At 36.0% G+C, this 24,597-nt stretch overlaps 1 protein-coding gene across 2 annotated transcripts in view; it reads right to left on the reverse strand.

The window, feature by feature from the left end:
- Nucleotides 1–378: 378 nt before the first annotated feature.
- Nucleotides 379–24,597, reverse strand: part of LOC150101446 (mitogen-activated protein kinase kinase kinase 11-like) — a 201,724-nt gene continuing 177,505 nt past the window's right edge. For both annotated transcript variants that reach the window (XM_090400189.1, XM_090400188.1), the window contains one exon: nucleotides 379–2,260. In XM_090400189.1, the coding sequence (XP_090256315.1) occupies nucleotides 975–2,260 (1,286 nt within the window). In that variant the 3' untranslated portion in view covers nucleotides 379–974. The remainder of the gene's footprint in view (nucleotides 2,261–24,597) is intronic.

A 24,597-nucleotide genomic window follows, 5' to 3' on the forward strand; every position in this document is an offset into this window, starting at 1 on the left:
TGTATTTTTCTCACTGGGTCAAGCTAAATTACTTTTACTTTGATCTTCATCTACATTATTATCACAGAACACCCTTTAGAAATAATTTGCACTTATATCACTTAGGCAGCCTGAGATTCTATTCACCAACTTTTGAAACTTTTGAGAATTTCATGCATAAGGAGTTTCTAATCTCCCAAATATTTAATATTATGTGTGTGTGTGTGTATATATATATATTGTAAGTTTAATCTCTCCAAATTTTCTGATTCAATATTTTTAATTTTATTCTATTAAATTTTATGTGCAGTCAAATTGCATTAATATGTGCAGTTATATTATGCACAACTATAAATAAAAAATAGTTTTAAGAAGAGTATAAGTCCATTAAGAGAATAAAGTGGTCAACTATTAAAAAATAATAAAAATAATAAAAATTACCACAAACATAACATTTTTATGCACATAAATCTATACCAAATTTGTTTGAACAGATACAAGTTATGATTAAAAGCTGCCGTTGCATTACTCATAAAATAAACCAAAAAACTAAAAATAAAATAAAAATTCAAAAATATTCTTTTCATTAAGTTTTACCACACTCCCCCATCACACTGCTCTCACTAACCTTTGATATTTTTTGAAACCCCTCAGGATGAAGAAGAGCAGGTTTTGCATTGTTGTATGATGTATTTATTACTGATAAACTGAGGTAAAGATAGACTGTTTTTCTTCTTTCTTTTTTTTTCCCCTTTTTTTCTTCTTTTCTTTTTTTCATTTTTTTTCTTTTTTTTCTTTTTTTTTTTTTTTGCAGTTAAGTAAGTAATCTGCAATGTGCACCATTCAAGTAGACTACCATCCAAAGCACATACAGTGCAAGTAATGATGAGCAGGATCTGTTGTTTGCAAAATTGTGCCTACCACAACTGTCAATGGCTAAATTACACATGCAACAAGAGAATCCATTGTTAAAAATCCTATTAAGATTAGTAATGCTATGATAGGAATTCTCTTTCTAGACCTCTAACTGCTGACTGGTCACTAATACTAAGTTTCATAATGGCAGTCAGTGGAACAGTACCATCTTGCGACTGGCCCTCTGCTGGTATATCTAATAATGTTTTTTCATCATCTGTACCTGCAGCTTTGTTAACAGTGCCTACTATTTCATGGTTAGCAGATATATTAAATTTCACATGAGATGCACAAGTATCTTCATCTGTGGAATTTGAAATACTATCAGGTGATGTAGGATTTGTGGAAGTACCAGTAGAGTTTAACAGCACTCCTCGTCCTTTTGGAGAAGTCTGTTCTATTGCCACTACTTTCAGCTTTGAAATAAGTGGGGATCTATAATTACTAACTTCTGAAGCACAGTGATTAGGAGTAGAATCTTGACTGCATTGTCTACGTGGAGTTCCTGGTAATGATGTGGATAAAGGAGAGCAATATGCAGGAAGATAGCTTAATGCAATAGGTGGTGGTGGAGGAGGGGGAGGAGGAGGAGGAGGGGGTGGAGGAGGAAGAGGTAGACGTTCTGGATCAATATGATCATGGTCCTCCATGTGGAATGTGGGATTCACACTGGATGATGCATTTGAATTGCTAGACACATTGGAAGGGGTGCGATGATGGGTATACACAATTCTCTGTGGAGTTCGTGGCTGAGATGAACTTAATGTAGAAACATTTGTCGATGACACTGTGGAGCTAGGGTTATCATAAGCATGAACTCCTTCTTGGTGGCATACATAATCGGGATAAATCCTTTCTATATGATATACATCAGGTCTTGCATAGTCCTGATAAATTCGTTCAATATAGTACATTGTCTCAACTCCAGAACCCCTATATTCTTGGTAATAGTGATACGACATTTCTGGTGGCCGGACATATTCAGGATAATGTGGTGGTGGAGGAGGAGGAGCAGGAGGATAACTGTCTTGTCTAGAAAATTCTAAGAAAGACAGTCTGTCTCCAGGTGGAATTCCAACAGTAGTAGTAGTTGTTGTTCCAATCCCTGAGCTTGAGCTGGTAACACCATGATCACTCTCATTACTTGTGCTGGATGACTTACGACATGGACTCTGGGCATGAGGTGTGTATGACCCTCCAGAACCTATGCTTGGATTATGCTGTGGTGAGTCAGTGAACCGAAGAGGAGGTCCAAACTCAAAATTTAATCCTGGCCTGTAATGCCTTGTCTGACCATGGTAAGTATTATGAGGATATCCTGACACAGAAGAAAACTCATAGTCTGAGCCAAGACAAAATGGTGAACCTAAAACAGAAATTAAAGAAAGATATGAGTGATGATTTCTACATATTTACTCATATATCATACACTTAAAATATACGTCTGAAAAATTAATGAATACTGATTTATTATTATTTCAACTTTTCACTAGAAGACGTTAGTCCATCTAGAGTGGCAACAGTTTGAATTTTACAAATTTCTGCATTAAATACTGAATACCAATTTCAGGAATACTGATGATTCAATGTAGCATTTCGTTACCAACTGAATGTCAACAACAACAACATAACATTCTTTCAAACTGGTCTATTTAATAATTTGACATTGTTTATATTTCTCTTTTAAAGAAACAACTAAATCATTCCATTTACCAAATTATGTGAATTTGCTAAATGGAACAATATAATTTTCCTTTCAAAGTTCAAGTAAAAACCTTTCAAAGCCTGCCAGTATTCATATTCTACCTAATTCTGCAAGCATTTAGTAAGCAATGATTCAAATCTGCAATGAGAATTTAAGAATTAATAGGAGTTAGTTTTAAATCAGTATTATGAAAACACTGATCACTTATGCTATTATATATAACATTTTATTTAAATGTTTTTTATATCTAATTAAAATTTATTTTTCTTATTTTTATCTGTTATATTAAAATTCATTTATTTTTATTTACTTATTAATTTTTTTGTTGTGTTGCCTTTTGGGTTCAGTCAGGTCCTATGTGGGTTGCCTCGAGAGTAATTACACTTCTGGATACAAGCTCTTCACTGTAATTTCCCTCCAGAACTCTCAATCAGCAGTTTGATTCAATTACCTGTTTTATTTGCACCCTGACTGCTAAATCCATATGTTATTATTGATTTGCTAATGCATGTTGTTGGTTTCTTGCTTATGTGAATCACATTCATGGAAATTGTAAATCTATACAGTGAGTTTACCAATCCTAAATTTTGAATACTAATTATGAATACCAAGATGCTGAATATCACTCACATTGAAATTTAATTAAGCAAACATCTAGAGACAATTAAATTTGTTTAACCGATAAATTACTATGACAATATTTCACCAAGGAACACCAAGGACACAATTAAGCATATGCACACAGGCACTAGCAGGAAGGCAAAGGCAGACTGAGTATGAAAGGTAGGGAACGTACAGTTCTAGCAAATCGAGCTAGAACCACCAGGTGTTCTATCCGTGCTCGTCTCCACTGAACTCAATTAAATCCACGACACCTTTTTTAGACAATGGCTTTACCTTTCATAAAATCAAAAGCTCTCTCTCTGCCCCCAACCAAAAAAAATCTAGAACACAAAAAATCCACTGCTATTTCCTACATCCAGGGCATGTCAGAAAAAATTTCACTTATACTAAAAAGTCATGATAAATATGATATACAGACCTTCTTCAAGCCATACCAAAAATTAGCTACCTTTTTCTTCTCACCAAAAGATACACTACATTATTAGTAGTGGAGAGTGACCATCCTGTGGCCTATAGAATTGTTGTACCTGCAGACTTTTGCATTTTGGACACACAGGAAGAATTGTATGTAGAAGCTAATGACTTCAGATCAATTGCCTTAGTATCCCATAATGCAAAGCCCATATGTAATGATCTGTTGAAAAAACTGTCTATTACTAATTACTACATCCAATGGAATAAAACTTCCCTTTTCTATAGGAACAGAAATAAATCAGAGATTATTTTTAGGATCTGCCACAACATTTGCCAAATCTGAACAAAATCAGCTCCTTCACATTATCAAAAATCCGGAAGACCATTATCTGGAGATCTTCAGCAGGATTCCCTCACTACATCTATTAGGACTGCTGAAAGTTTTTTCACTTGGTTACACCATAAATTAAAGATGCCAAGAAATTATATTCTTGGTTTCACCCTTTATCCAAGTGTAAGCAAACAAAGGTTGCACGGGAAGTTACTTAATGGCTGGGCTACTTGTAGAGGCTAATGACTTCACATCAATTGCCATAGTATCCCATAATGCAAAGCACATATCCTTATGGCAGTGATTCTCAACCTATGGGGTGCAAGAAATACCTAAAGGGGGGAGGACACAAAGAAAGTGGAAATCAAAGGAAAAAACTGAAAACTACTTTATTGAAACAAAAGCATTTAATAAAACTATTTATTGACACAAAAACAATATAAAAATAAAAACAAAATACACTCTGAAAATAAAATAAAATGTATATAAAATCCACTGTGTTGAATAAACTAGTTACACTTATAGGAACATGTCAATATTGCAAAATGTCCGCTCTCCAGCCAAAAGGCTGAGCATTCGAATCCTGCCGTGGGCATGGATGTTTGTGATTGTCTATGAAAATACTAGTGGTGGTGGTAGATGGTGTTGGTATAACTGGGGTTTATTGTAGTTGGAGATAGGGAGTTGTGAGTAGCTGCCCTCCCTCGATGAGTCTTTGAATTCCCTGGAGGTGTCACGTAATAATAATAATACTGAGCAACTAATTAAAACTAAACCATAACAATGAATCTATAAATTAATGGCTTCCTTGAGCCTGTGTTGCAGAGCAAAGCTTTTCAAATGATAGAGATATATTGGAAATTGACACTCTTATTTCTCTTTCTATATTTAACTGAGATCTATATTTTGTTTTTAATGTAGCCACCGTACTCGTTTGCCACACCGTGAGTACGGGTGTGGCAAACCTGAGGTACCTGATGCTGGACCATGCCTTACTTCATGTAATATACATCTGTTATATTATCTGTAGACTGGTCCCTCCTCTTCCTCCCTTTCTTCTTTCTTTCTTCTCTTCTTGCTCCTTCCACTAATGCTATTAGATTATTCGAGGGGCATCTTTTCTTTTTTTGCTGTGTCATTTCGTCTTGTGCTAACAGGACATTATCAAACACTGTAACATGATCAGGCCATCAAAAAAATGTTCATTCCACATCGTCCGTCGCGCGGGTTACCAAGGGACGCGTTCGGGTTTTAGGCAGAGGAACCGGTTCGAAAAATGTCACAGTTTCCCTTAGACACCACTCCTCAGCACTCTGCTAGAGGAAACTCCATCAATGGGTCCGCTACCCATTTGGGGAGGTGTTTAGGGGCAGCGCAAAGAAATGGTTCTGCAAAAGGACTGAAATGGCAAGGACAACGGCACCAGCCTATGGCTTTAGGCAACTGGAACATCATCTCTCTGATTGGAAAGGAGTTGGAACTGGTCGAGGAAGCCAAGCGCTACCGGCTAGACTTAGCCGGGCTTTCTTCGACCAAGAGGAGAGGCTCTGGAACTGTCTATCTGGATAAGGGGTGGAAGCTCTACTACTCTGGTGTGAGCACAACAATGTCTGCTCAGGTGGGTGTGGGGATACTCACAAGCCCACAGCTGTCAGACTGTGTTGCTGAGTGGATCCCATTGGGGGGACGGGTATGTGTGTTACGGCTTCAGATGAAAAACCATGATTTGGCTGTGGTGCAGGCCTATGCACCTAATCTGGATTCAGAATACTCTGCCTTCCTAGAGGAAGTGGATGCTGCTTTTGACAGAGTGGCAGACATGGAATCAGTCCTGCTAATGGGTGACTTCAATGTACATGTTGGAACAGATGACCAAACATGGAGGGGTGTGGATGGGAGGAATGGCGCCCCTGACCTTAACGCAAATGGGTTGAAATTATGGGACTTGTATAATGTACTAACAGCTTGTCCATAATGAATACCTTCTTCGAGCACCGAGAAGCCATAAGTATACCTGGTACAGGGATACACTAGAACAAATGTCTCTGATTGACTTCTTTATAGTATCAGCAGACCTATTTTACTCAGTGTTGAACGTCCATGTGAGAAGAGGGGGAAGAACTGTCAACTGACCACCACTTTGTTGTGTGCACTCTATGGCTTCAGAAACCATATGCTACCTTCAACGCTCGTAGGCCTAAGCAGCTATGCCGCGTGAAATGGGAGGAATTGGAAAATGAGGCTGTGAGGAAGAATTTTGCAGATGACATTTCCTCCAGGGGTTCAAAGAGATTCCCAAGCATACTGCAGATGTTGAGGAGGAGTGGAAGCCGTTCAGAACAGCTGTCACTGCCTCTGCACTCTCCTGCTGTGGCAGAAAGCGGCTCGGCATGGCAACGGGCAGTGAGAAAAGGACACCTTGGTGGAACCAAGAAGTCCAAAAAACTGTCTGGGCAAAAAAGGAGTCCTACCTAACATGGCTTAGGGTCAGGTCACCTGAGATGCGTTTGCGGTATGCTGAGGCACAAAAAGCTGCTGCTGAGGCAGTAAAGACAGCAAAGCAGAAGGCTTGGGAATCCTTTGGAGAAAGATTAGAGTCATCCTATGCAAATGCAAACAAAGTATTCTGGCAGACCATCCACTACCTTCAAGGGAGGAAATCGTGCACAGCAAAGGCAATTAAGCCTCTGATGGTGCACTTTTAACAACCGAGAAGGATATCCTCCACAGATGGAGGGAATACTTTGAGAGTCTTCTTTACCCGGGTGGCCCAGCAGTTGTGGACATCCAAGAGGTGCAGATCGGGGCAATGACTAGTCTCACAGAAGAAGAGGTCCATTTAGCAATAAAATCGCTAAAATCGGGCAAGGCTGCTGGCGATGATGAAATTTGGACCAAAATGCTAAAAGCCTTAAATCGAGACGGTGTTCTCTGGCTGACTTGAGTGTGTCAGGCTGCTTGGATATCTGGGCTAGCACCAAAGCAATGGCAGACAGGCATAATAATACCAGTCTTCAAGAAGGGAGACCAGAAGGATTGCAGTAACTATCATGGCATCTCTCTGCTCAGCCTACCTGGGAAAGTGTATGCTAGGTGCTTGGAAAAGATGGTGCAGGAGCATAGTTGAGTCAAAGTTCCAGGAAGAACAATGTGGCTTTCGTCCTGGTAGAAGCACAACTGACCAAATCTTCACTTTAAGGCAAGTTTTTGAGAAATCTTGGGAATATGCCAAGAATGTCTACACGTTTTGTGGACTTGGAGAAGGCATATGACCAGGTTCCTCGGGATATGCTTTGGCAAGTAGTACAGGGGTATGGAGTTGACGGCCAACTATTAGCTGCCATCAAGTCTCTGTATGAAAGCCCAGAGTTTTGTGTCAGGGTAAACAGCACAAAGTCTGAACCTTTCACAGTCTCCGTTGGCCTCCGCCAAGGGTGTGATCTGTCACCCCTCCTTTTCATAATATTTATGGACTTGATTGATAGGCACACTGCCTCGGCTGTGTGCCTATCAATCAAGTCAGAGTGTGTCAGAATTGGAAGATGTAGCATTGGACGTCTGCTTTTTGCAGATGACCTAGTTCTGCTTAGCTCTTCCACAGATGACCTCCAGCAGACCCTGGATAGGTTTGTAGCTGTTTGTGCAGGCACCGGAATGAAGATCAGTGTGGCCAAAACTGAAACATTTATGGTCTCAAGACATACCATCCCAGTGCACCACTCTACATGTAAGTGGAGTCCCAATGAGGCAGGTGGAGAAGTTTAAATACCTTGGGTCCATATTCACGAATGATGGAAAATGGGACGTAGAGCTAGATACTCGAATTGGCTTAGCAAGCTCAATATTGTGGGAGCTTGGCCGTTCGGTAGTATTGAAGCAGGAGTTAAGCTAGAAGGCAAAGAAAGCTGGCTGTCTTCAATACAGTCTATGTCCCCATCCTCACCTATGGTCATGAGAGTTGGGTAATGACCGAAAGAATGCGGAAACTAATGCAAGCGGCTGAAATGAGGTTCCTTTGAGGGGTTGCAGGGCTGACAAAACAACAGATTCAGAAGCTCTGCAATTCAGGAAACCCTTGATACTCAACCGCTGCTTCTCCGTGTTGAGAGATCACATTTACATTGGTACGGGCACCTGGTCAGAATGCCACAAGAGAGGCTCCCTCTGCAGGCCCTCTTTGCCAAGCCAGAGGCTGGGAGGCCAAGGACTCACTGGATAGATTATATCCAAAAGCTTGGGTGGACAAGTTTGGGAATCCCACCAGAACTTGGTGGCAGAGGATCATGACCTGGTAGTTTCCTCTTGCAGCTGTTGCCCCCATAACCCAATTAGGAAAGGTAAGCCTTGAATATGTATGCAGCCACTGCAGAAAACCCGATTTCACAAAGATAAGTTGTTGATAATGGCAAAAGTGCACGAAAAGCTCTTGACTTTAGTGCAGGAAATTCATCAACACCAGCCCAAAATTCAAATGGTGATTTAGATGCAAACTGTCTTTTGATTTCGGCGCATGATGTGAAGTCTATAAATTGTTCCTCTTCTTCAATTGAGACACCTTCAGGGATAATTTGAAATGGGTTTCTAACCCACTAGTACATTGCCATTATGTTGTCATCAGTTATGAAATAGTTTCTAAAATTCTTCGTTAACAATGTCAAACGATTTTCAATAGTTGCAAATAAAACTTTGATGTGTTGCTCTTTTCTGCTTTGTAGGTTTTGATAAATTCATCCATATTTGCAAATATTAATTTTTTGTTGCTTTACCTTTTTGTACCATAACTAGTTTTTTTTTTTTTTTTTTTTTTTTTTTTTTTTAAAAAAAGTATTACCTTTATCACTCATCTCTAAGATATATGTATTTCTTTTTTGGAGTTGCAAGTTTAATATTTTTAGTTTCTCGAATATGTCTGCCGAGTAGCTCAATTTCATCAAAAGTAAGTGGTCTCTAAACTTCTCTGCTTCTTGCTGATTTTCCTCTTCCAAGAAGATTGCTATTTTGTCTCTTAATTCGTAAACACGTTGTAAACATTTTCCCTGTAATAACCAAGTTGTCTCACAGTAAAATAGTAATGTTGAATGTTTTGCTCCAACCATGTCTTTGAAAAGTTCAGAAAACAGTCTTGATTTTAAGGGTCTCATTTTCATATAATTCACCACGGTTATAACCGTTGTTAACACAATGTTTAGACCAAGACTCGTTTCCTTTGCAGCAAGAGTTTTTCTATGAATCATACAATGTGTCCAAATACATTGTGGGGATTTTCCCTCACAAGGGCTTGTAAACTTTAACGTTCCAGACATAACTCAAGCACTATCAGTACAAATTTCAATTCAGTACAAATTCCAATCGTTCAATATTTTGAACAATTCAGTGGTGGCTCTTCTATTGGCTTAGAAAACAATAACTCTTCAATTGCTGATAATCCATCGCAAAACGAACATAAGCAATTAAATGAAAAGTCCTTGTTGCTATCTGTTGCCTCATCAAGCTGAATTGAGAATAATTGTTCACAAAACTTGACAAAAGTTGTTGCTGCATATCTTCACATATATCACCAATTCATCGAGCAACGGTATCATTTGACAGAGGAATGCACTGTAGTTGTTTAATAAAACTTTCTCCAAGCATAGTTTCCACAATATCAATCTCAGCTGGCAGAATTAGATCTTCTCCAATAGTGTGGGGCTTTTTTCACCTAGCTATTTTATATGCAACTTTGTAAAAAGCTAGTAAAGCTTTTTCATTTACAGACAGAACTTTTTTAATGCTAGATTTTAGCTTTTCAAAACATTTCAGTTTGGCAGCAAAGACCTCTCGAGGTTTGTTAACATACTCCTTATGAAGTGTTTCCGAATGTCTTTTAAGTTTATTCGGTTTCATGCTATCAGCTGCTAAAATTTTCAAACAAATAACACATAGTGGTCTTTCTTCATCAATTACTTCAGTCTTTGTAAAACTGAAATCTAAATATTCTGCTGCATACTTCCTTGATTTTACTTTTGGAGTGATATTCTGTGAACCTGAATTTGTTGACGTCGACGCATGACAGTTGTCAGATGCCCGCTTACGTCCAATTAAAAATGTATCCATTTTTCTACACTAGAAAAAATTGTTCACACACACACACACACACACACACACACACACACACATATATATATATATATATATATATTCCTATCGTTGCAAATAGGAATGAAATAACGCTGACCATCGAGTTATCGCTGCTGCTGCAGTGTTTCCAGTCAAACACTTCTTTAGCAGAAATTAGAGCTCTACAATCACTAAGATGAAACAATCATTTTAATGTTACAAAAGCAAAGGGAAAGTACTGTTATGAATACTGTAGAATACATAAAATAAAGATGCCAAAAAATTTTATTTTTGTTTAATCTTTTATCCAAGTGTAAGCAAAGTTTGCACCTGAAGTAACTTCAGGACTGGGTAACTCGTATATAGAGGATAATGACTTCACATCACTTGCCTTAGTATTGTAAAATCTTAAACAAAAGGTATTTTGTAATAAAATACCTTTAATACAAATTTTACAAGTATGTGAAGTTCCACTAAAAATACTTGTATATTAATAGGAAAACTTGATGTTATAATTAACTTGGAAAAAATAAATTTTTTGAAAGTTATTGAATATTGTGAAATCAAAAATCTTGTGTGAGAAAAAGAAATTACATATGAGGTAAATTGTGTCAAAGCATACCTCTAGTCAACTAAAATTCCAGACAGATTAAGGGATTAAGTCATGACCTGAGGCCACTCCAAACGTGAAGGTCAACATTGCAAGGGTGTTTCCTGCCTTAATGCAACAACCGAAAATGGTGGCAGGTGCAGAACATCATAATACCCATGGGACTACAACGTAAGTGAACCCAAGGTCATCGGAACCAGATAAATAGAGGGTTGCTACGTAGACACGGGGGTGTTCTAGAGTCGGTTCCGGAGTTATGTTCTTGTGGACAAGCGAGAGGCGACGAGGTCAGCGAGGGTCGAGCCATGATGTATGCTATGGTAACGGAGTTTTGCTAAGCATTGTGGAAGATGATTTGTAATCGCCACTGGAGACCTGCATTCCAGACGGTAGATGCCAGAAGAGAGACAACTAAGTTAAGTTGTCTTAGAAGAAATTAGATACCAGATTTTCATGCCACCAAATTCCTGACGTTCCGAGGGGATCTCACAAATCCCGGAGAAGGTACCCGAGTGCAGTGCTAAAGTCGGACATTAATAGAAGGAAGCGATTTCAGGGATCCTTCAGAAAAGACCAGACATCTGTACAAAGTAAGCTTTCCACTGTCTTAGCTAGAGACAAGATTGTGACGGTGTTTTATTTAAGGGAATTGTATGATACTCGAGGACTTTAGGCCATATGCTAATGTTTGAATTGTTTTGTTATATGTGAGAGAAAGCCTAGTTTAAATCTAAGGTTTAAACATCGTGTGTTTAATATTGTAGCTATTATCTAAGCCTGCAAATATTTATGATAATGATCTGAGTATAACTAAGTGTTACCAAGGGTAAAAATATAGACACGTGGTTTTACTAGAATTGTTTACATTGAGGGAGTAAATGTAAACATAGTTATGAGTTGTTAATTAAAGCATAGAAGCTAATTTACTTGGAATTTAGTATTGACCTTTTGTACATTTCTTTGATTCTTTGATGATAAATAAATCGTTTTCATATTTAAATAACTTGCCTGATTTCTATTTCCAATGCACTACTCATTAATTCGAATCTGTGTGTCCTAAAGTAGATTGCCACGACTGCAGATAAGAAAGTATACATTGCTAAATTTAGTGATAGATAACAGAGGAAAGTTCCGCATGTTTTACTTCGGAGGGAAATTGATCTCCTATCCACGAATTTTGGTGGCGCAGCTAGAAATCAAATAAATTTTCCAAAATTCAGTTTAGAAAAACACCAGTAGATCAGACAAAGAGACTGGTTTCAGCCCGAGGCACTTTCTTTGTTCTGAAGATTTTTGCACACGTGATCTATAATACTTGCGGCCCTAAGATAAAAGTTAAAATGAGATAACGTAGAATTTTACAAAGGCGCAGCAGACAACAAGATTTAAGGATTTGATAAGAACTGAATTTGATAAAGATTTAATAAGATTTAATATAATAAATTAAAAATATCAGAAATTTTACAATGGCGCAGCCGGTAGGATTTTAAAAGGAGATTTAATAAGATGCAATAAGATTTAATGAGATTTAAATAAAACAATCGTAATAAGAAATTTAATTAATAATCTAATTAATTAATAAGGACTGAATATAAACAAATTTTACTAGTTTTTACAGTATCCCATAATGCAAAGTACATATCCTTAAAAGATGTATAATGCTATGTATTATGGAAAGGGTCACTACCCAGACAGGTTTTGACCTTTATTGAGGACAAAAAGTAAAGGGGTGCTCATCATAGACCTAGAGTAGTAAGTATAGGGATCCAAGTGAACCTGATAGTATTAGGAGAAAGAAATGACAGAGATAGATAGTATGAGAGAGAAACAAAAGGCCTCAGCTCTTTTATATCATCATATAGCCAAAGGCTATCAGTTTTCCTTTTCACCAATCTCGTATAGATGAACGACCAAAAGACCAATTTAAACTTAAGTGCAAAGATGACTGATACCAGGTGGTTAGCCTTATGAGTTAATCACCTAGAGTTGGCCTTCTCTGCCTGGGATTGTTTAGAGTCATCCCTGCTAATAACCATAAGACCACATTGAACTATGAGGATGGAACCATTTAAAAAACCTCTCAATAAAAATAGACAGAATTTTATCTCCCCCTAGTGAATCTTGCATAATGTAGGTGGCCTAAACAACCTACCCAAAAATTTGATATTTTCTAGAATGCTTCTAAATACAAAAATCATATGACAATAAATTTCCACAATACAATATCAAAGCATTTGGATGCATATTGCTGATTTTCAAATCCATGTTTCTTTCTAACCTTCCATAAATGATATAATATAATAAATTTAGTTTAATCCTTTATCCAAGTGTGAGCAAACAAAGTTTGCACCTGAAAGTATCTTTAGGACTGGGGTAAGGTAGTACAACACCGGGAAACTCGTTGCAAAGGTGGAGCAAGCTTACATCACAGCAATAGCAAGGTCATCCCTACCTATAGGAGTTGCCAAAAGGTGTGCCACCTTTTTAATTACTCTGGATTTAGAGAAAGACGTTAAAAGTTTATTTTTCACTGGTTAAACTATAATAAATTTAATTTAATCCTTTATCCAAGTGTGCGCAAACAAAGTTTGCTCTGCCTGGTATCTCCACATCTAGGCCTGGCTCCCACTGAAGAGACCTCAATAAAGGTCAAAACTAGTCTGGGTAGTGGCCCTTCCCTTAATGCATAACAATATACATATCCGCAAGGAGATGTGTTTTGCATTATTGGAGATACTGAGATACGAGTGATTTAAGCTTGCTCCACCTTTGCAACAAGTTGCACTACCTTACCCCAGTCCTGAAGATACTTTCAGGTGCAAACTTTGTTTGCTCACACTTGGATAAAGGATTAAACTAAATTTATTATAGTCTAACCAAGCGAAAAATAAACTTTCAACTTCATCACCTTCCATAAATAGTATTTTAATTCATTAATTATAAAAATCAAAATTCTCTTCCCATTGCCAGTGGGTAAAAAAAAAGAACCTGTTCTGTTGTAAATAGTGAAATGCCCAACACATTACATAATCTGTTCCAAATACAAAGGGCAGCTGTAGAATGCATGTTCTACTGTTTCCAATCGGTAACAGATTTCACATATTGGATCTTCAATGTTAAAGTACCTCCATTTGATGGTATTGACTGGAAGGTGGTCATATGCAATTCTCTAAGCAAGATTCCTCCTGTTAGGTATCCTTGGAACTTCAACAATTTATAAAACCAAGTACTGTTGTTGTTGTCAGTACCCAACTGTGGAAGTTTGTACCAAAAGAGATTAAAGATTTCTTTATACCAAATTTTACTCTTTTTTTTTTTTTTAGAAAAGAATGCCAAGGTCAGAGTATTGTAGCAGTCTTGAATTGAGCTCAGAGTGTTGTAGTATTCAGGAACAATCTCAGCTTTTGGACCTTTATAATCATTTACTCCAAACAGGGGAAGATGAAAACCCAGGTAGGACAGGAGGAAGTCTGTACATTTGTGATTAGTCTGAATATATTTTTGAAGCTGTATTGCTTAAATAGCAGAATTTTAAGACTGGAAGCCCAAATCCTCCATGCATCCTTGATAGTTGAAGAAATTCCTTTTTAACTTCTTTGTATTGGCTGGATAAAAAAAATTCCACAGGTTTACTATATAATCACTTTTCTTCAGCTTCTGTGATGTCTGTAATATTTATTATGTACAACTGAGCTGAAAAGATTATGGTTTTGAGTACTATGGCTTTAGAAGAAAAGGAAAGTTGCCCTGTTTTTCAGTCTTCTAAGGTTTCAAAGTTCTTGTATATAAGTTCTTGAACTGGTAATATTGGGTAAGTGGGGAAGGGAATTTCAAGTATAATGAGGGAGTTCTCTCTTAGGGGTTAGTCCAAAAGGAATGCTTCCAAGATCCCACTTTCCAAAAACTTTTAATTTTGTCTTGTCTGCATTAGTAGTTAATCCACTGATCTTGCTCAATTTTTCCAAAATACTAAAAAAGATCTATATGGAATCATTATCCTTCAAAGTGCCCACTACATCATCATAAATAAGGTATTAGCATATGCTAATATGGTATTTTCAAAGAACTCTTATTTCTTGCACAGCACATATATTGTTAACTTCCTGTAAGTAAGGTTCAAGAACCAGTGCAAAGAGAAGTGGACTAAGAGAGCAACCTTGCTTGACTCCTTTATGAATTTTTAACCAGGTCTGACAAGAACCCATTAACTAGGAGGCAAGTAGATAAATTGGCATAGGCTCCATTGAATAGGCAGCTTTTTTACCAACACCAATTTGCTGGAGGACGTGGAACAGAAAGGGATGCCAGACATTATCAAATGATTGAGTAAGGTCTACTGATAGAACTGCCATTGACTGCTTTTGCACTTGAGTAAAGGGTTAAACTAAATTTATTATAGTCTAACCAAGTGGAAAATAAACTTCCAACGTCTTTCTCTAAATCCAGAGTAATTTAATAATAAGGTGGTACACCGGTTGGCAACTCGTATAGGTAAATATGACCTCTCCATTGCTTCTGCCTTAGTATTACCTCTGGGTCTGTCTCCCACTGACAAGACCTCAATAAAGGTCAAAACTGTAAATAAAGTAAACACAGACTGAAAATGAAAAGCAGGATCCTACAATCCTAATGGATAAATTAAAGGATATGTGCTTTGCACTATGGGATACTAAAGCAATCTATACAAAAGTAGCCCAGCCGTGAAGTAACTTCACATGCAAACTTTGTTTGCTTACACTTGGATGAAACCAAGAATATTATTTCTTGGCAGCTTTAATTTATCCATTAGGATTGTAGGATCCTGCTTTTCATTTTCAGTCTGTGTTTACTTTCCTGCTAGTGGGCCTGAATGTAAACATTTAGTTGTATTTATTTATGCACACAATCATTAAAACAATGTTTCACTTTGGTGACAAATTGAATGGTTTAGAGAAATATTAAGGTAGTAGCTTGTGGTAGTTTATTAGCCATAGAAACATTCAATGTATTTAATGATTTGTAAACATGTCATGGCCAGTACAGTAGTTAAACAACTCATTTATTCTTCCTGTGTGTATCTGTTAAATTTAACATAGAATGTTACACAGTTAAGTAACTTTAAACTTTAAAAAATAGAACACCCAGAAAGTTGAATTTTTTTTTCTATTCTCACAAACAACTTCATAATGTGCTAAATGGCTGACTAAAGCAATGTACATTTTCTGTGGTGCTTACTTTAAGCTTGCCAGGCAATGTTCTCTCTAAGTTATGAGGGTGGTCTGAAAAGTTCTCGCCCTCGACCATAGATGGCAACACTATCGCGAGATTTTTTTTTTTTTTTTAAGTTGGTACATCGGTTATAAGCATCCATACGAAATTCAAGTCATTCTATGAAGTAGTTTGTTTTATGCAGCTGTCTGAAGCAAAGTGTTGTCCGTATCCCTTGAAATGGATAAAATTGAGTATCATATGGTTATAAAATTCTTTGTAAAAGAAGGTTTAACGACAAAAGAAATTCATTGGAAGTTCATAAAAGTTTATGGGTGCTCTTCTCCTTCGTTTTCGACAATTAAGAAATGGGCTGCCAAGTTTAAATGTGGCCGTACCAGCCTTGAAGATGATCCATGTGAAGGATGTCCAAAATGTGTAACAACACCAGAAATCATTGATCAAATGCATGATATGGTATTGGATGACCGGTGAGTCAAAGTGAGTGAAATTGCTGAGACTATAGGCATTTCCAAAGAACATGTGGGATATATTTTGTATGAAGAATTGCAAATGAAAAAGCTATGCGCAAGATGGGTGACGCGCTTGCTCACAGCAGATTAAAAACGCCCTCGCATGAAAATCTCTGAACAGCGCTTGGAATGTTTTAACAAGAATAAAACTGATATTGTGCATCGATTTATTACTATGGATGAGACTTGGATTCACCATTATACACCAGAATCCAAACAGCAGTCAAAACAGTGCACAGATGCTAGTTGTTCAGCGCCAAAGAAGACAGTTGTCTCCATCAGCAGGAAAGGTCATGGCATCAGTGTTTTGGGATGCTAAAAGCATTTTGTTTATTAATTATCTTGAAAAGGCTAAACAATAACTGGGGAATATTATTCCGATCTTTTAACCAGACAAGACGAAAAAATTCGTGAGAAAAGACTCTGTTTGCAGAAGAAAAAAAAAAATCATCTTTCATTCAGGACAATGCAGCTGCCCACAAATTTGTTTCGGGAATGGGAAAATTAAGGGATCTGCATTATGAATTGTTGGAGTATCCACCATATTCCCCAGATTAGCTCTCTCTGACTTCTATCTCTTCCAAAAACTAGAACTCTTCTTCACTGGTCAGCGTTTTTCTTCAAATGAAGAGGTGACTGTAGCTGTAGAGGGATATTTTGCAGATCTTACTGAGAACCACTACAGGGATGGGATAATGGAGCTGGAGCATTGCTGGAATAAATGTATTCGTCTTAAGGGTGATTATGTTGACAAATAAAAATAATTTTTGAAATTATAAATTTGTTTTTTCATTGTTAGGCCGAGAACTTTTCAGACCACCGTCATATGTGAATGCACAATCACTGCATTATTGTGCACAAGAATCAGTCTCCCCGCTTACAATTAAAGATGATATACCAACAAAATGTGATTTTCTTATTATAGTATTAATGAAGCAGAAGATTAATAGTGGGTGACTTTTAAAATTTTCAAGTTTGACCATACCAAGATGTGAAAGCATACATTACAAAGTTTAGTGCACGATGATCACGATCCCCTCAAGAAATGTGAAGTCGCAAGAAATTTTAAGGTATTTTGGTGACTAATTGAAGATGAAATTTTATTGAGATGAATAAAAATGTGCAATCTCATTTATTTTTTTTATATAATTCTGGGAGCTTATAAATGTAAAGTATGTTATACACTTTTTCGAAAATCACTGTACCACCTGGCTAAGGGTTGCCCAGGTCAACTCAAATGCTGCTCACGGAAGATATCATGCATTGCACACACGATTCTCTAGATTATACAAAATGTTGCTTCAAGGTTTAGTTTTTGTTTTCAAACTTGTTCATTTTTTCTTGAATAACATTTGCATATTTGACTCTGAGTTTGCCCTTAAAAGTTGCTGATCTTTGATCCTTTTTAAAACTTTTTTACATAGTTTTCTTTTCAATGTATTTATCCTACTCAAAACTAAGTGACCTCTTCCTATTTCAAATCTTCTGTATACTGCCGTATCATGAACAAGTAAAATATCACTATAAACGATAAAGTCCACAAAACTGAATATTCATACTTATCGTGTCTTTAAAAATCCATAATCTTTATATCGGAACATGGTGTTAATAACGAATAGTTCACATCTGGAACAGAAATCCAGTACCTCCCATTATTATTGTTAAGATTTGTTGTTTTCTTCAAATTTTCCTTTCCTATGCCTGGTATTTGTTTCCTACTTTGCTGTTCAGCTGCCTTCTCTAATAACTCAAAATATTCCTCCATTTCTTCCTTAGCAAACCATCTGTGGGACATAAGAACAAATAAATTTAATTTTCCAGCTCTCCATTCTGATACATGTCCACTACATTATTTGAAGCTTCCTTCTGTTCAATATTTTTTTTTTTTTCATGTTTAATGCTATAGGCATTCCTTCGTTTCCCTGATCACTACTGTTTGAATACAACGTCATATAGGTATCATTTAGCAGAATCTCACCTGTTTCGGTCTTCTTCAATTCAATAACATGAATTATGTCAACACAGTACTTCGCCATTTCCTCTGCTAGTTTTTCTTTGCGAATGCTTCTTACATTGATTGTGTCCATCTTCAATTCTGCTGATATTGAGTTGTTCCTGTAGCTGACTTTACATTCATAGCAAGGACTTTGTTTAATCTAGTAGCATCTTAGCCAGCATTACATATCATCATGCTGTATATTTTGTTTTTGGTTTAAGCCAGTACAGGGTAATAACTAATAACAGGATGTGTCACAAGAAGGCAAGTACCAGCCAAGAAGTCAGAAGCTCTAGTTGATTCTCTACATGCATTAACCCTCCAACCAGCCAGGACATATATATACGTCCAGCTAAATCTGGATACAATTCAATACACCTGTTGAAAGAACATGGATAAGAAGTGCAATTTGGCTGTTCTACTTTGAACAGCCAAATTAGAAGGTGCGATAATATTTCACATTGTAGAGAACACTTAAACAGATTATCATGTGAAGCTGAGTCTCAGTTCTCTATAACAAGGAACGCAGTTCCTTGTTTTATGCTAGGAACTGAACTCTTAGTTATATTAGAGAGACTAAAAATATAGAAATTATTTTTATTTTCTCTTTTTATTGTACATTTATAATTCCAGGTCAAAATATAAATCCTTGCATACTTTCTTCACTTAAATATTGCATAACCTTGGAGAACCAATGTTTAATGTTTTTATGCTAATTTTCTTTGAAGCAAAGAACATTTTCTTTGTTTTCGAAAAAATAAATTCAAGATAATTACATGAAATATTATTTAAAAAAAAAAACCCAGCTGCCGACATTCTTGATTATGTTATCTTTGTTCAAAATCATATTTCGAAGAATAATTCACAGACTCCTTTCTGGAAATCTGTGAATTATTCTTCAACGACTTTGCTTTATAGAGAATAATATGCTTCTTATTTTATTATTCTTCAACAACTTTGCTTTATAGAGAATAATATGCAATTCTTTAATCATATCACTAAGTTTTTTCAAAATATCGTAATCTACTTTTCTTTTGCACTTTCACCTTGTTGGTTTCTCTGTATAATTGGTCTTTCCAAAATGAAATAAAATGGTTATTATTTAAATGTATGTATATATTTTCTGCTAGTTTATATATTTTGCTCCAATTTTAAAGTAAGCGATACCTTTGCGTATATTCTCTGATACAAAATATGTATATGTGCATGCATCAAATGTGAAATTTCATATTTTCACAATAGAATTGAACTTTATTTTGACTTCGATAGTTTTACACCCACACCTCCCGCTGCAACAATACCACACACACCCGAAAACTGTTATGAAACATAGGTACAGTTTTTATTTAATTCGTTATTTTTCCATTAGTTTTCCATAGCGTTTAATTTTTCGACACAGAAAATACATTTCAATTATTATAAATTAGCAAATTATAAATAAGAAAATATACATATTACTTTGGGGTGGAAGGGGTGGTGAAGCGCAATACATAGCTTCTCCCACTCAAATGTCAACCTCACCTTCCCGTGGTCCATCCTGTTCTAAAAGTACAAACGAGGCACTGGCGACCGAATATGGGCGGTATAAACTTAACACCCTAACAGAGTAAATGCTGTTAGATCTGCCTGTCCAGAGATGTTAGGTAGCAGCCCTACCACTGGACTTACCCAGCGACAGGTTAGTAACCTGCCCTGGGGAAATTCAAAATACTTTCAAGTTTCATGCAAAGAAAAGCCGGACGGACTGTCAGGGAAAAGACCACAACCCAGGAAACGGTAAACGAAATTGGAAAAAGGAACATATAATGAAGATTGCAACATGGAATGTGAGAAGCATTGCACACAAAGAAGAAGAACTTGATAAACAACTCAACCAAGCTAACATAAAGATATGTATAGTAACAGAAACAAAGAAAAAACAAAAAGGTACAAAAGAAACAAACAACTATATACAAATCTACAGTGGGATAAAAAAAGAAGAAAGAGCAAAAGCAGGTAGAATGATTATGGTACATAAATCCCTAAAGAACAATATTGTATATTACAACTATTTGAATGAAAGACTAATAGAAATTAGACTCAAGACATTAAGAGGCCACATAACAATAATTGGTGCATATGCACAAGAAGAGGGAAAAGAAGAAGACAGTAATATATTTTATAAAGAATTACAGAATGCCATAGGTAAAACAAACAAAACTGACTATTTACTGCTAGCAGGAGACTTAAATGCCAGAATAGGAAAACAAAAAATACAAAACAAACATTGGTAAATTTGGTGAAGATACGTGTAATCAAAATGGTCGCAGATTGCGCGATTTTGTCATTTATAATAACATGAGAATAATGAATTCAATGTTTAAACTCAAGGAAATACATAAATATACTTGGTCAGCCAGAGGATACAAATCAGTAATTGACTACGTTATCACAAATTTTAAATTAGCGGAGTTAATTTTAGAAAGAGCATATCGAGGCTTTGAATTAGCTCTGATCATTATATGGTATCAGCAAAAATTCGTTTTAAACCAAAGTGGCTAAAAACACATAGAATTGAAAATTCTTACCAGCCGAGCTACAAAATTTCTTCATTACAGGATCCTCAAGTTAGACTACAATATCAAAAATGCACAAACTTAAAAACAGAAATCACACATGAATCAAGTGACATAGAAGATGAATGGGAAAATTTGAAACAAATTCTCACAAAAGCAGCAAGAAACCTTAGGAATAAAGCACAAATGGATTAGAAAAAGAGGACTACGAGACTGGAACAAAGAAATAGAAAATATAATAAAAACCAAAAAAGGACAGTTACCAGAAATGGCTAAATTCCAAAACAATAGAAGCAGAAATAGAGTATAAAAGAACTAGTGCAATTGCAAAACGAGAAGTAAGGAAAAAACAGAGAAAGATGGAACAATTTCGTAACAGAACTAGAAAAGGATTTATTTAAGCCACAACCCAAAACCTATAAAGTAATAAAATACATGAATAAAGAAATAAAAGAAAACATAAAAATACAAACAATAGATTTAGAAAAATGGGTGACCTATTTCCAAAATCTCTTGACAGATGAGAACAATGAATTAAAATTTTATAAGACAAAGAATGACCCAATAGAAAATATCATAATGTTAGAACTGAAAAATATAATAAAGAAGATGAAAAATAGGAAAACGCCATGAGAAGACAATATAAATATAGAGCTATACAGAAATGCAGGTGAAAAATTTAATGAAAGACTTATGAAATTTTTTAATATGGTTTGGATGTCTGGAAAACCCCTAACTCTTGGAAAAAAGCACTAGTTATCCCAATCTATAAAAAAGGAAATAAAGACAATTGCAATAATTATAGGGGAATTAGCCTGCTGAATACAGGATATAAACTAAGCAGCACTGTAAAAAACAAATTACTAGAAGAACAAAATGGTTTCCGAAAAGGCCGATCCTGCATAGATCCAATTTTTACTTTAAAATTATTAATAGAAAAGAGAAGAGAATTTTAAAAAGAAACACACGTGGCGTTTATTGATTATGAAAAAGCCTTTGACAAAATTCTGTAGACAAAAACTGTTTATAATATTAACCGATTTAAACATACCAAACCAACTTTTACAATCTATTCAAGAAATATATACAGGAAATAAAATAGCAGTTAAATTAGAACACACCTCAGAATGGAAAGATATATCAAGAGGAGTACAACAAGGATGTACCCTCTCACCTCTGCTTTTCAATATATATAGTATAAATGAAATATTAACAATCTAGGAACAGCATAACCCATTTGGTATACAAATGACCCCGCAAATGAAGATAGATACACTACTATTTGCAGATGATCAAATAGTATTAGCTACATCAGAAGATGACTTACAAAGATCATTAAAATCATTAAATGATATCTCAAAGCAATATAATATGACAATATCCAAAGAAAAAACAAAAATAATGGCATTCAAAGGAGAAAACCCAATAAGAAGTAAAATAGTGATAGATAATAAAATACTAGAACAAATAAACACTTTCAGATACTTGGGATGTGATCTATCATACGAAGAAGAAAAGACATAGACACTAAAATATCAAACTTTGTCAAAGTAAATGGCATAATAAATAATATATTTAAGCCATCCCTGGTACAAAAACACACTAGAATTAGACTATATAATGTCTTGTCAAAACCAACTCTACTATACGGAAGCGAAACATGGACCATGAAAAGGAAAGATGAAAAACGAATTCAAACAGCAGAAATGAAGTTCCACAGAAAAACAGCTGGATATACCAACTGAGACCACAAAACTAATGAAGAAATCTTACAATCCCTGAAAATAAAACCAATTAATTACTACATAAGACAGTATAAACAAAAATGGCTAGAACATTTAAATCGAATGGACAACAGCAGACTACCAAAAATATTATACAGATACAAAATAAGTGGAAAAAGAAGAATCGAAAGACCAAGAAAGAGATGGCATGAGACCGGAACAGGCCACATGGCCTAAATTCCATGTTAGGAAGAAGAAGACATTTCCTCATTATTATAAATCAGGAAGTTATATGATATTGGGTAATAGTGGAAATTAATATTTAAAAACACTGTCATCCTACAAATGCAATATCAGAATATGTTTCGAATGTCTGCTAATCAATCAGAAAGATAGAAAAACAAAACATGGAATTTCTGCCTGTAAAATATTCAGTTATTGCATGAGGCACTTTAGCGTGCTGCTTGCCGGGCACATTCTTTTGATCTGGTTCCCAGTAGGGGAAGGGGTCAGTAATCTCCGTTAGCTTACAGCTTATTACTGGGCAGAAAGGAACATTAGAAAGTATACCCAATACACAATTCATTTGTGAGATGGCAAGCAAGAGCAGCAGCAGCAGTAACATTCAGGATAAGAAAAGAAAAATTCGTGAGATGAAGAAAAGTTGGAGCCTTCGCCTTTCGAGCAGTTCTTGTTCTACCGATGAGAGAAATCTTTCTAGCTCTGAAGATAGCGATTCTGCCTGTAGTTTAGATATGTCTTCGTGCAGAAAATGGGTGATCGCCACTGAATGTACACCAGCTTGTCCATGGTTTCCATTCATAGGGAAGCCAGGAATTACTGAAGACTTTGACTCCAGCAACATTTCAGGCTCGTTCCATCTATTTTTAGATGATTATATTCTTTCCTTCATAGTGGAACAGACTAACCTTTATGCTTGCCAACAACATCAGCAAGTTTAATACAGTCCGCATTCTCGCAGTAAACTTTGGAGCCCAAGAGATATCAATATGCTCCTTATATTTATAACACTCTTGATTGTAAAAGGCATCGTGAAAAAGACCACACACGAAATATATTGGTCTACAGACTGGATTCTGAACACGCCAATGTTTTGTGATGTTATGACTGAAAAACAATTCAGTCTCATCATGAAGTATTTGCATTTTCAGAATAATGAGCAATATGATCAGGCAACGCATCCTTGCCCAGTCCTCAACAAAATTTATGAATTTCTGATGAAAATCCATCAGAAATGTAGATCACTATACATTCCTGAGAGAGAGACTTGAGTATCGATGAAAGTCTTATGCCATTCAAAGGTAGACTGAAATGTAAGCAGTATATTCCCCAAAAGAAAGCAAACTATGAAGTTAAAATTCTGTATGCTTTGTGAATCCGAAAGTGGATATCTTTGGGATTTCAAACTTTATACGGGAAAGCAGACTGTAATCGAGCATGATAAATATTCGGATCTCCCCTTGTCAATGTGTGGAGTAATGCAGTTACTAGACCCTTTACTGGGAAAAGGTTATTGCATTACAATGGATAATTACTACGTGTCCTGAACTTGCTGATTTGCTTTTACAGCATCTTCCAGATAGTTATGGTACTGTAAATGCAAAAAAAAGGCAAGATATGCCTCCAGATCTGGCATCAGGAAAACTATCGAAGGGGGAAATCCAAGCTTATCAGCAAGAAAAGTCTTTGCGCTACATTAGAAAGACAAAAAAAAGATGTTTTTCTGCTGTCTTCCCTGCACAATCCATCAATAAAATCCATGGAGAAGCATCATTTCACAAAAGAAAAACCCAATGTTGTGTGTGAATACAACAACACTATGGGTGGAGTCGAAAGGAGCGATCAGCAGCTATCATTCTACTCTGTAATGAGGAAACAGCATAAAAAATATTACAAAAAAGTGTTTG

This window comes from Typopeltis vanoorti, chromosome 11, assembly GCF_054136105.1.
Source record: "Typopeltis vanoorti isolate ZY-2024b chromosome 11, IOZ_Tvanoo_1.0, whole genome shotgun sequence".
NCBI lineage: Eukaryota > Metazoa > Arthropoda > Arachnida > Uropygi > Thelyphonidae > Typopeltis > Typopeltis vanoorti.